The sequence below is a fragment of the Electrona antarctica genome, assembly GCF_951216825.1.
Source record: "Electrona antarctica genome assembly, chromosome: 8".
In the NCBI taxonomy this organism is placed as follows: domain Eukaryota; kingdom Metazoa; phylum Chordata; class Actinopteri; order Myctophiformes; family Myctophidae; genus Electrona; species Electrona antarctica.
In genome coordinates, this window is record NC_136789.1 from 29698264 (window position 1) to 29712211 (window position 13948).

At 44.1% G+C, this 13948-nt stretch overlaps 2 protein-coding genes and 1 long non-coding RNA gene across 3 annotated transcripts in view; 2 read left to right on the top strand and 1 right to left on the bottom strand.

The window, feature by feature from the left end:
• The window catches only part of mark4a (MAP/microtubule affinity-regulating kinase 4a), a gene marked incomplete at its 5' end in the record, with an annotated part of 54888 nt that extends 50781 nt beyond the window's left edge, over positions 1-4107 (top strand). The window contains one exon of the mRNA XM_079507944.1: positions 364-4107. Coding sequence (XP_079364070.1) covers positions 364-703 — 340 coding nt within the window. The 3' untranslated portion in view covers positions 704-4107. The remainder of the gene's footprint in view (positions 1-363) is intronic.
• LOC306928339 overlaps positions 1-13948 on the top strand; it is a 96352-nt gene that overhangs the window by 57838 nt on the left and 24566 nt on the right. The gene's annotated exons all lie outside the window — the stretch shown is intronic.
• Positions 7629-13279, bottom strand: ckma (creatine kinase, muscle a). Its single transcript, XM_079507331.1, has 8 exons — positions 13144-13279; positions 11416-11624; positions 10982-11136; positions 10277-10409; positions 9360-9531; positions 8631-8754; positions 8055-8244; positions 7629-7809 (listed from the first exon to the last, which is right to left on the bottom strand). The coding sequence occupies exons 2-8, from the start codon at positions 11606-11608 to the stop codon at positions 7631-7633; spliced, it is 1146 nt and encodes a 381-aa protein (XP_079363457.1). The 5' UTR covers positions 11609-11624; positions 13144-13279; the 3' UTR covers positions 7629-7630.

The window sequence follows — 13948 nt, forward strand, 5'->3', positions numbered from 1 at the left end:
TGCGTCGGATAACAGGAACTGATAGGTAGAAAAAAGAGAATCCCGCACACTGTCTTCACTTAGGTTGGTTTTTATTGCAACGTTTCGGTCGTCAGACCTTCATCAGGCCTGATGAACCAACCTAAGTGAAGACAGTGTGCGGGATTCTCTTTTTTCTACCTGATCAGTTAAACATTTTTGACATTTATCTACAATTTTGAAAGTTTTGGAAGAATCATTTTGCTTATAATGGACTCAAAAAAGTAAAAAGAAAACAGAGATTGAAAGTGGTTGATGGACTATAGTTGTAGTAGGAAACCACCGCGTGTGTCGTCGTGGTCTTAATATTCTGGATATCCTACCTTTCTTCTTCCTCATACGTAGTGGCCATTTACCTGGGCATCAAGAAGCGTCCGAGCCCCGGGGCATCGGACGTGGCTGGGATCTGAGGGGCGGTCGGCGGCGGGACCCTGCGGAGGTGGTCGTAGCTCTGCGGGAGGCGGCGCTGGGCTGTGGCTGCCAGGTCCACCACGGCGGGCCCTTCCTGCTCTCCTGCACCCACGGGGTAGCCGGGGGCCGCGTGGCTTTCCAGGCCGAGGTGTGCCACCTCTCCACGGGCACCTCCTCTGAGACTTCTAACGGGGTGCGCTACACGCGACTCTGGGGGGCGCCGATACCTTTTCGGGACATTGCCACCCAAATCTCCAAGGACCTTGAACTTTGAAAAAGGAGGGTGCGTACTGCGTGTGCGTTCATGTGTGTGTTTGTGCGTGTTTGTGTGTTTGTGCGTGCGTGCATGTGCGTGCGTGTTCGTGCGTGCGTGCGTGCGTGTTTGTGCGTGCGTGCGCGTGTGTGTGTGTGAGAGAGAGAGGAGCGGGGCGAAAAAACATTGAGGGTAAAAAAATAAAAGAGAAGGAGCCAGGGGCTGGACCCGAGAGAAAAGACTTCTCCTCCTGTCTCTTACAAGGCGGTCAGATGATGATCACCCCCTCCCCCCCCCCCCCCCACCCGTGCACACACACACCTCACCCCTAATGACACACAGACTGAAGCACTCTCCTACAACCCAAGGTCGTGACCTCTCCAGCTCACCCAACTTCTCTGCCCACACACTGGACCTGGATCAGAGAGAGTCCAGCTTCATATTTTTTATCGCTAATCTAGCCATAATGACTCTTTTATTTTGATATTTATTGCTCTCATCAACGTTGTTTTTCAAGCACCTCAACACCACCTTTCACCACTCAACAGAAAACATTGTGATTCTGCGCGTCGTTGACAAAGCCACACCCCATTTTGTGTTTGTGTGTGTGTGTGTGTGTGTGTGTGTGTGTGTGTGTGTGTGTGTGTGTGTGTGTGTGTGTGTGTGTGTGTGTGTGTGTGTGTGTGTGTGTGTGTGTGTGTGTGTGTGTGTGTGTGTGTGTGTGTGTGTGTGTGTGTGTCACACAACATGATACATGAAGCTCATATCCCTCTGCCCGTGGTGACACCGATGACAATGGAGTGATTATCCACTGTCCTTTTCAGCAACCTGTGAACAATATGCACAATATGTAGGCACCACGGTCCAACTCAGAGATCAGACGAGCAATCCCAGAGGTTTTTTTTTTTTGCTGCGTTCTGATTCATGTGTACATAGTGTGTAGGCTGTGTTGGAATTATTTTCAGTGGATCCCAGGGTTGACCGAGCTTTGAAACAGCCAATCAGAACTCGTCTCTGACTCAACGAGGGCGTCGACCTGTGACGACCTGTGCAAACCTAAATGTTGGATTCAACTCGCTCTGCGCTCACATGGCATTATCTCACATTCACTGCACGGGACCAGCGGGAACTGTGATGTGGAGATGATATCAAACCACGTTCATTGAGAAAACATGCCCCACGGTTAGCAAACGTATTGACACATACAGTCCAGAACAAATAACATTTTAGTACGATAAATATTCAGGTTTTCATTTCAAATTCCAGTGCCACCAATAGGAAAAAAGTGATTCATGGATTATGTCATGATTCGTGGAATCATGGTGGATTATATGACTTCCCTCGCCTCTGATTTGAAGCTCACTTTTAACATGCTGGCTCCTCTAAACACAAGGAAATGGACTTTGAAAGGGCTGCACACGCTCACATTCTATCATATCCTTTCAGAGAAACTCTGGTTACTCTTCTTGGCTGGTGTTCAACGTCTGTAAACACATTGTCAATCAAACACACATGTCACTTTCAAGGCATTTCGATGACCCACGAAACCAAGTCCTCATCATAGTTCTCCTTTACATTTCCTCTTTCAAGAGCGTTACTTTTGAGCCATAAAACAGTTGCATATATATATATTTTTTTGTCCCAAGCAAAACCTATCCTTTACAGAAAAGCCAAGCCTCAATCAAAGCTTGCAAGATGGTAGACATGAGGGTGTCTCGACTTCACTTCGATGTGCAAAACTACAATAGATAGCATTTCATAGTGGAACGAACGTTGACCTTGAATTCAATGAGGATAATTATGCCAAAACACGAACGCGGTAGGATGGATGTCACATCCATGGTAAACCAAAATGGAATAATAATAAGTCTTATTATTTTCAGTGCAATGAAATTCTAATCTGTGCCATCATCATGTGATCTGACGTGTTTTCATGTCAGTATAGTGAGCACCACATTGTGGATCACTTACAGAGAGAGGGTAGTCTGTCAGATCACAATTGTACTTTCTCACACGCACGCACGCACACGCACGCACACACGCACACATTCTACACTTTCTGCTCCACCCTATGCCCCAGTTTCTAGTGAATAGTGTACTGTGATATTTATTATGTTGGCTACAGACACCATGTTGTTTGGCTGATGATTTACCGTTAGTAGTATCTCAGTTGTGGTTTTGCTCATGGTGATCTGCCCCCCCCCCCCCAAACCCCCTCCATTGGAACCTCCTAAAAAGCCTGACTTATGCTTCAGCGGCAAAAGTGTCTTACTAACATGATGCCACTCACCAAAAAAAAAGAAAACCCCACATATTTCTTAACTGAAAATAAAAAATATGTTATTTTCATTGAACGCCACATTGCATGGTACTTTGGGCATCAAAGCTTAAATCAGGCTTTAATTAATCACCCCCATCCTCAACTCGCATCCATTTAACAGGGACTAGTAGTCACCAATTAGCCGTCTATACCACCTTGTATTTAACACTGGACATCCTTTCCAATTTCTGGGATTGAGCTTCACGGAGAACGAACGTTTGGCTTTTTCAACTCTTTTGTATTTGTTTGAGATCCTGTTTTTCTTTGTTTCTAACGGAGGGAATGCTCCCTCCCAGTCACCCTCACTGTCACGTCGTAGACCCACATCATCTCTTGAGGTATCCTCAGTTCCAGTTTTGGTCTGGGATGTTTTCATGAGTCATGACACGCAACGCAAAGAGCCCCAATAGAGCTGACAAGTTTTGACCTGTCCTCTTTCCGCAGGGCAACGGGACGCAAATATGGACGCCCGGAGTCTCTGTCCTTGTCCTCTCCCTGGACGTTTCTCATTGTGGTGTATATTAGCATTAGGTAATATAGACCTCAATGCACTTTGCTTTGACTTGAATCAGCTCCCTCCAGTGTGCCTAGTATAGGTAATTCCCCCGAACTAGCCACTGGAGGGCGCCAATGTCTTAAATGTGAAAACACTTCAATTTGTGGATATTTGCACAGGTACTTTATTTATTTTTTAGAATAATATCATTAAAAAATGGATTTATATCAGTCATTTTTATGACTGTATATAAAATATATGAATATAGTATATATCTTAGAGCTCAAGGTTTATTTATAGCTAGAGCAAGGGAAGTAATTCTAGTTTAAAGCAGTTTCTGTCAACACCAATGGAGAACAATACCAACTTGCAATCCTTGCATGTCTTCAGAGTTTGGGTTTTAGGTGGGAATAATGAAAAATTATGCCCACCAAGGAGTGGAATCTTTGTGAAATACAGACACTCACACTTCAAAATCCTGAATGCTAAATTAACTCAGAGAGTCTAAAAGATGTGCACCTATTAACCCAGTTAGACCTGACGCCGATTCAAAAAAAAAAAAAAAAGTCTTCTAAATCCTGACAGGTTTATTGAAAAGTGGTCATTTCATGTCGAGGACCCCCCAGAAATTATATGGAATCGGCCGCCGACGCCCATCTGAAAATGTTGTTCCAGGGACCCCCACATGAGCAAAGATTTGAGTTAAAAACGTTCGCTCTGAAAGAATATATATTCTACACATTTTCAAGATTTTTCAAAAAAATAGCAGATCTACAAGCTCGTAGCGCGCCACTCGGTGGCGCGCTACAAGCTTGTAGATCTGCTATTTTTCAACAGCTAAAGCATAACATAATGCTTTTAAAACACCAAAAGGGGGTTCCCGTACAAAATTGGTTTAAAGGGTGCGATTTTAAGTTAAATTAACACTCGGGATTTTACAGTGCAGTTTTTTGGATAATTATGAATATTAATACAAAGAAATGGTGCTGAATGTAGCACCAGCTTTCCCTGTGCTCGTGAGTACAAGTTGGCAGGGCTTATGTGAAATCCAGGGATCTCACTCCATCTCTCTGCCAGAGGAACAAGTTAATTGAAGTAGGCCTCTGTGAGTTCCTCAAAAATATATGTTCAGATAATGTCATAATAAATTATGCCACAACTTAAGTAATAATAATCAGTTCTGGTCAAGCAAATGAAAAAGGAAAGGAAAGTTAATATTGGAAAAATGTTGTGAATTTATGAATGGTTCGCTATAATACCCAATATATACCAGGTTTGATTCAAATTTATATCAGTTCTGATAAAACTGAACTCCCTGGAAGGTTGTTGAAAGCCCTGGGTTGCATTCAAGCCATAGAAATGTTAGGTTTACATGAATTCTGAATGCAAAATGAGCATCTGGCTGGTCACTATTAAACATCTCAGTGAAGACTGGAATGGGGAGGGAAAGTATACATATGAATGGACAGACAGACAGACAGACGTTGTCTCTAGGTAGGCTGTATTGTACTAAAACTATTAAAATGAAGGACAGATTGTTCAGTGTGTGCTGGTACAGTAGGTCTCTTCTATTCAGAGACACACCTTTGGTCCAGTTTAACCACTTGAGCACGTAGCGTCCCCAATCTTGGCCGGAACATCATTTGCTGAAAAATCTACAAAGCTCACAACGAGAGATGTCCCGATACTGTATCTGTATCGGAAAAGGTATCTGCACTTTTTGGTGATATCGGGTCATATCGGTATCGGCAAATATGCCAGTCTAACCACCAATCCGACAAAGGGGTAAGGGGTTGACATTATGGCAGGTAAATCAAGGTTCAAGGTTAATTTGAGGAGTCTGCTATTAAAACTCATTCCATGCCACGGGACGCCTTTGGACGCCTCCCCTTTAACAACACAAGATAAAATAAGTCATTTTATTTTTTTATTATAAATATTATTCTCTGGTATCGGTATCGGCTAACACAGAAATTGTGGTATCGGATCGGGAACGAAAAGAGTGTATCGGGACATCCCTACTCGATCACAACACTTTCGTTGTGAGCTTTCATTCAGATCAGCCGTCTTTTGGTGAAGAAGAAGAGATTTGGTGTAGAAGAAGAAGAAGAAGGGGGGGAAAAAAGCAATCAAAGTACAGAGCCGAGTCGACCCTGAGGTCAATAAGTATTAACTTTTAAGTATAGAGAGTTTTAAAGTGGTTAAATGGTGGTTGTTGGTTGCAGTATTACGATGCCATGGGCAGCTCAGCATGTGATGCTGTTGCACTGGAGCAGAGTTTTAATTGTTTTGGAACCAGTTGATGTAATATGCAAAAGGACTAAATGAGACTGAAGGATCCACACAGTTTGTGACCTGTACGAGTAATTCTATTCAGGTCTTCTAGCTACTCTTTGACTCTGCTGCCCCTCAGAAACAAACTGTATACCGCCTAATGTATTCTACGTGGTATGACGTTGTCACTTGTTGAAGTTATTTTTGCCACGCGACACAGTCATACGACGGGACATAAATTAAGCTTAAAAGTGAGATTGAGTGGTTGTGGTGGTGTACGAGGAGAACATGGAGCTGATGATGATTAATAAAAATTCACAGATGTTGGCATTTTCCTTCATTTCTTGTGTGGTTTGTGGTGTAGTGCAGTGCTAACTGTAAATGATATACAAATGATTGTGTGTATACAGTATACATGCATCTCTGAAAGCATTACAAGATTAAGTAAACCAGTGGTTCCCAAACTTTTTCATGTCAAGGACCGCCAAATTGACACTAATTAGCCCGTGGACCCCCATTTGAAAAGACATGCCAGGGACCCCCATAAGAGAAGAATTTTTATGTCTCGATTTTCAACCTGTTTAGTTTCAAGGATCCCCAGTTTGACATGCATTAGTCTACGGTCCCCCATTTAATAGCATTTCTATCTCTGGGACCCCCAATGTATATTGTAAAATCAATGCTAATTTAACTCAAGAGTGCACAAATGGAACGGGTCCATTTGGTTCCATTTGTACACTCTCAGAGTTACAGACCCATAAGGGTCCATTTGGTTCCAAATTATCATTTAGCTGGGTCCCCCCTGGAACTCCCTCAAGGACCCCTGGGGGTCCCCGGACCCTACTTTGGGAACCACTGTAGTAGACTGAGTTTAAAATAAAGGTGCACTTTGTCAGGGAAGGAACTGGAAGTTTACAGATGGTACAATGTTTATGTTTGCCACTGAATTTCAGTGGTGGAAAGTAACTAAGTACTTTTACTGAAGTACTGTACTTAAGTACAATTTTGAGGCATTTGTACTTTACTTGAATATTTCCAATTTCCAGTACTTTTACTTCTAGTCATCTCAGAGACAAAATTTGTACTTTTACTCCGCTACAAATATTTGAAAACTTTAGTTGTTACTTTGGAGATGTAAATTTTGATTAGAAAATCAAAATTTCAGCCCTATACATTTCGGCCATTTGAAAATAGCCGATCTACACATTTTACACTACACATTTTTAACTTGGACATACTGCAATATGAGTACTTTTACTTTTAGTACATTTTGATGTCGATACTTTTGTACTTTCACTCAAGTACATTTTCAATTCCGTACTTTTACTTGTAACAAAGTACTTCTAAGTTGCAGTATTTGTACTTTTACTTAAGTAAAACAATTGAGTACTTTTTCCACCACTGCTGAATTTAAAGAGCATATTGTCTTTAATAACTGTTACAAAAGAAAAGACGGAGGTCTGTTTGTTTGGCTGTTTCATGGGGATGTTATTTTAATTTTTATTGAAGACCACCAACAATAATAATTACAGTTTTACAACCAAATGTAGGAGAAGATGCCACATGTTGCCAGGGTATAAACCTGACTCAGTGGAGGCTGTTATCCCAGGATGTTACCGACCAAAAAGAAGGAGAAACGTGGAAAAATAGGATGGAAATGGAGGAAAAGAAATGGAAAAAAAGAAGAAGAATCAATGAGAGAAGGGGAAAAAGTTGGAAGGAAGAAAAAGCAGGTGAGCAGAGTTAAAGAGAGTCTCTAGGTTGAGTGGCGTTTTTCCTCTGCACGCCAGTCAGTTGGCTCGATGATTCCAAGATGGATGGTTTTGGATAGAAAAACAAAACAATGTCTCCCTCTCTTTTACTTCTGGGAAGGAATCATGCTGTCGATGGCCTCGCCTTTCTCCAGCTTCTTCTCCATCTCCACCATGAGCTTGACACCGTCGACCACCATCTGGACCTGTGCTACCTCGGAGGAGCCCAGACGATCAGCGTTGGAGATGTCGAACACGCCACCCACGGAGGCGGTGTCCACGCCACCTGGTGGTGAGGAGGAGAAGGGAAGAAGAAGAAGAGTGTAATTTAACGTTTGTCTTTGAATTATAGCACAAATCATCTATGTTGTGTGTGTGTGTGTGTGTGTGTGTGTGTGTGTGTAGGTGTGTGAGTGTGTGTGTGTGTGTGTGTGTGTGTGTGTGTGTGTGTGTGTGTGTGTGTGTGTGTGTGTGTGTGTGTGAGAGAGAGAGAGAGAGAGAGAAAGGGCGAGTGCACGTGTGCATGCATACCTGTGCCGCGCTTCTGCAGACGCAGTCTGGTGAGGATCTCCTCGAACTTGGCGTGTACGCTCAGCTTGGGCAGTTTGACGTGCACGCCGCCGCGCAGGCCGGTTCCCAGGTTGGAGGGGCAGGTCAGCACGTATCCCAGGTGCTCGTTCCACATGAACCCGTGGTTGTGGTTCTTGAAGACCTCCTCAATCTGGTGGAGGTGAGACAGAGTCCGTTATAACACTTGATAGAACTGCTGGTGCCTGACGTCGGAATTTAAAAGAATGTCTTCTAAATCCTGACAGTTTTCTGAAATACCTCATGTTTCTAATCTATATCAGTGGTATAGGCCTACTCAATATCTCATGTCAAGGACCCCAAAATTATATGTAATTGGCTGCCAACCCCCATTTGTTCCAGGGACCCCCCCCCCCCCCCCCCCAGAAGCAAATATTTGAGTGAAATATTTTTCAATAGCTAAAGTATAAAACACCAAAAGGGGTTTCCTCCCCCCGAGAATGGGTAAACCTCTAACCCCCACTGACGCCGGGGTTTTTATTTCGTATATAGCGCGTTCGATGGACCTCGACGACGTACCTTCGTCAGACCAACGCAGAAACGCCTGAAGACCTCCCTCATGTTGCCGCCCTGCTGCATGGAAATGACACGCAGATGATCCTCCTCATTCACCCAGACGAGGAAGGTCTTGTCGTCGTTGTGCCTACGCAGGAACAAAGAGACGCAGGAGGTCAATCAAAGCACGCAGACGGTGTATATACAGTAGGAACCTGAACCAATACCAAACGACTCGCCCCTTTACCGACTCGCCCCCCCGCGAAATGTTTCAATGTACCTAACAGTTAATTTAGTTATTATTTCCCTCCCTCTCTGAAATCTGAAATTATCTTGTGTACAGATTTATTTGATTGTATAGTAGTCGATCTCTATACTCTGTAAAATTAAGAAAGAATAACATGAAACAGAGACGGTGACTGCTTAATTAAGTTAAGTTAATTTCGTTTTATGAAACACATTTCTTCCGTGTAGCCCATGTTTTGTAATGGCATCATCATGCTATTATGCCTGTGGATATACAGAGTGAACTTAACAATGATACATTAATATGATAATACCTTTTATCTAATCACCAACATGAATTATGTTTGTTATTTACAGCTAGGTAGAGTAGTGGGGCGAGATGGAAAAGGGGCGACCGTACTTGTTACCACCTGAACAGGTGCTGCCGGGACGTGCACAGTCACGATCTGAAGTCACGCACAAACCATTTAGACTAAATCGATGTATACAATTATGATTTGTACTGACCAGATGCCTCTGCCGTCGGGCCAGTCACGGGCCATACCGGCGCAGGTCAGCAGGGGAGACACGGGCTTGTCGAACAAGAAGTGGTCGTTGATCAGCGCGTCCTGCTCGGCGTCGGTCATGGACTTCAGGGGGTAGTACTTTCCCTTGAACTCACCCTCCAGAGGGGCCAGAGCTGTGGAGAGGAACACAGAGGGGTCAGAGCTGTGGAGAGGAACACAGAGGGGCCAGAGCTGTGGAGAGGAACACACGCTGAGCTCAAACCTCTTCCACGGACCCCCATTTGAAATGATATGCCAGAGACCCCCCATAAGAGAAGATTTTTACGGCTCTAGCAGTGATTCTTAACCATTTTAAGGACCCGCATTTAATGGCGCCTACGGACCCCCATTTAATGGCATTTCTATCTCTGAGACCCCCACTTTATATTGTAAAATCAATGTTAATTAACCCTGAGAGTGTACAAATGGAACCAAATGGACCATTTGGTTCCATTTGTACACTCTAAGTTTCAGACCCATAAGGGTCCATTTGGTTCCTATAATATATCATTTGGCCGGGGACCCCCTGGAACTCCCTCAAGGACCCTTAGGGGTCCCCGGACCCCACTTTGGGAGCCACTGGACTAAACAACAGTTTAACCACAAACAGATACAGTTACATGGGCTTCATTGTTATTACGGTATGTACGGTAATCACAGGATATACTGACTCATTTATGGAGCAGCATTCGGAGACTGTTCTCTGTGGACATGCAGTCTATTGTCTGTCATCAGCCTTATAGCTTACTGCTATAACAGCCCTGTACTGCTCTGTGGACATGCAGTCTATTGTCTGTCATCAGCCTTATAGCTTACTGCTATAACAGCCCTGTACTGTACATGCATATCTATCAAGCTATTAATAGTCACGCCGCTTACCCTCAACGGACAGCCTCTCGATAGCTCTGCGCTCTCCACGGCTGGTGTGGGGGGGGAGGGAGTATCCCTTGATGCTGCGGCCAGTACGCACGCGGCTGGACAGAACGTAGGCAGGGTCCAGGTCGTCACCGCCCTAGAATGAGACAGGAGAAAGGTCACGTGAGACAGGAGAAAGGTCACGAATGAGACAGGAGAAAGGTCACGAATGAGACAGGAGAAAGGTCACGTGTCTGATCACAATATTGATATAGAGCAGGGGTTCTCAACGCTTTTGGCTGCAGGGGACCCCCGAAAATGCTTTGGCCGTGTCTCGCGACCCCCACCATCACCCTCCCCCCCACCATCACCCTCCCCACCACCCATATAAAATGACCGCTACAATAACCTTAATAATAGAGAAAATACATCATGAATAAATACTGAAACCAGATATAATCATTATGGGAAGTTTATGAATGTGTGTACTATGTGTACTATTTAAACTGTACATTTCCATTTTCCAGCTATTCAGTTGCAAAAAAAACATAATGATTTGGGTACCCCTCAAAATACTTTTGGGACCCCCCTGAGGGGTCGCGACCCCCAGGTTGAGAACCCCTGAATGATAGACAATCATCCAGAGAGGAAAGCCGGGTTTAAATACACCTTATAGGCGTTAAAAACCACAATATTGTTTATTTATTTGAGTGAAATGTTCCACCATACCTTCAGGTTCTCGAAGTTCATGTCGGTCTTGTGCTTGTCGGTGGCCTTGTATCCTCCATGACGGTCTGAGATGATGGGGTCGAACAGCTCCTTGAACACCTCGTAGGACTCCTCGTCTCCAGCAACGCAGCCAACGGTCATGATGAAGGGATGACCTGAACACAGAACGCAGAATATGTTTTACACACACTGGCAGTAATAAACCATGCATGTTCACATGCAAATTATTAAATAATTTGTTCAAACGTCTTGATATATATTGTGTGTGTGTGTGTGTGTGTGTGTGTGTGTGTGTGTGTGTGTGTGTGTGTGTGTGTGTGTGTGTGTGTGTGTGTGTGTGTGTGTGTGTGTGTGTGTGTGTGTGTGTGTGTGTGTGTGTGTGTGTGTGTGTGTGTGTGTGTGTGTGTGTGTGTGTGTGTGTGTGTGTCACTCACCAGGATTGTCCACTCCGGTCTGGATGACATCGTCCAGGGTGAAGCCACTTGGGGTCTGCCTGTCCCTCAGCTTGCCGTACAGCTCAGGGGTCAGGAGCTTGGCCATGTGGTTGTTGTGCTTGGACAGGTCAGGGAACTCTTCTTCAGTCTTGAAGTTGAGCTTGAAGTTGTTGTGGGTGTTTCCGAAAGGCATGATTGCGTTTCTTACACTGCAGAGAGAGAGAGGGAAATGTGCATTACATTTAAGTGACCATACACTTGCATACAAAATCGGGGGCAATTGCTGAGGAAAGAACATTCCAAGACACTGTCAATGCAGTTGCATGATGCAAATATAATAGAAGTTGAAAGAAGCTAATAATAGTAAGTTCTTAGTACCCACAATTAGCATTTAGAAATGGAGATATTCAGTTGGACAGCTGCAAAGAGTTTACGTTTTTCGGGACGGTGGAATTCTGTTAACTAGTGTCACTCAATTCCCCGCGGATCAGGTGTCACCTTGGAATAGATTAGGGCGAGCAGAACTAGCCGGGTGGGTATTTTTATCATGCGCCTGACCTCTGACTCTGTGGCCTGCTCGGTGTCTCCTAGACGCCATATATCCTCTCTTGTCACAGAAACACTCCCACCTCTCAATCTTGCGCCTAAGGCAAAAATAACCGCTGGCATGTCTTCGGCATCTTGTTCTCTTGCCGTATATAAAGTATAGGCTACGTTGAATTGCCTTTGTGTCTGAAATGTGCTTTACAAATAGTCTTGCCTTGCCGTATTTATATGAAGTAATAATGTCTTCATACATTAGAGCCCCTACTATCAAAGAACACACGTTTTTGCCATTGTCACCGTTACAAACCTCTACACAATAAAACATTCAGTGTTAATTTAACTTTGAAGGTGTTAAAATGAACCAACAAGGGTCCTTTTTATATACACTCTCAGAGTGAATTCATCACTGAGGATTTGACCGTCCAAATAAGCTCTTTGACAAATATGCCTCACAGAGATGTTGTAGTAAAACACTTCCAGACATATCTTCTTACTGTCGGTAACACACAAAGCTGTCTTGAAAAGATTTGTGACATGAATAATTAAACACTGATGCGTGCACTGATACTGCATTGTTGTACCACAAGAAATGCACTATTATATTATATTACATTCAATTAGTACATTATGTAATCACGCATGCCTTTTAAGGTGCAGCAGTCATTGGACACTCCTAGGACTTGATACTTAGTGACCCTGTTGGCCTTTTGCCCAAAAAGCCATTGAAGAGTGTGATTACCAGCAGACATCCAAGACCCCAAGCCTATCTCTTTACTCCTATTCTAAAATTACAAGCTTCAAACTGCATCACCTGTTTGCACAAATCAATGTCTCAACGAGACAGCTCAAAAGATCACGCAAACTCTGCATGCATGCACGTCTATATCTAACACAGCTATCTGATGCCGTTTAGATGGGCTCTCTAATGTCCAACACAGCTCAAATTAAACGCTGTCCGCATGCAGAGTCCAATCTGTTGTCCCAAAATGTTAAGCATTCTTCCTTTGAATGAATACATAGAAAATCCATTCCAGCATTTGTTTCTAATGCATTCTAAATTGATTCTTTTAGTGTCCATGTAGGTCTCCAGATATCTGTGTATAGTTCCATCCTTCATTCCACAACAAACAAACTATCTGAGATTTACGGTAGAAGAAAGGAAAAAAAAGCTTTTTTTTTTACCTGCACGCACCAGACAAAGAATTGAGGTAACAGTCCTTGGGATTACAGCCTGTTCTCCTATAACAAAGTAGGGTGACCCAACTCTCAAGTGTTCACTCTCGGCTTATATACTGGGCAGACACGTCGCCATTGGCTGGGCCCCTCGGTGCTCGCCGTGCCCTCATTGGCTACACAGCCCCTATTCCTGATACTCGGTGTGACAAAATGCATGCATTTACATCTCGAGGAGGAGGGGGGCTGCCTGCAGCTGTACCCACACCTCTCTCACCCTCAGGTCTCCCACCCCTCACCCAACACCGTGGCCGTGCCAAGAGAGGGGGGGGGGGGGGGTTGGGAGGGTCACAGCTAGGGGGAAGACAGAGAGTAAAAAAGCTGAGCAACACTTTAGCCTAGCGTGCCACGAATAGCAGGCGTCCTTGTGTCAAGATTTGTCATGTCACCTTTCTTGATATGAGTTAAATCCCCCCCCCCCCCTCCCCCCCACCACCCTAAGCCTATGTCTTCTCCTGTGGCCTGTGGAGGAGATGAGCGGAAGTCATGAATGACTGCAGGTATTCAACGACAGCTGCTTGACAGTGGGGGGGGGGGGGAAGGATGTCCCTTTGTTTAATCGCCCTGCAACTGAACATACATAACTAAATGTTTAATCGCCCTGCAACTGAACATACATAACTAAATGTTTAATCACCCTGCAACTGAACATACATAACTAAATGTTTAATCACCCTGCAACTGAACATACATAACTAAATGTTTAATCACCCTGCAACTGAACATACATAACTAAATGATGAATCGCCCTGCA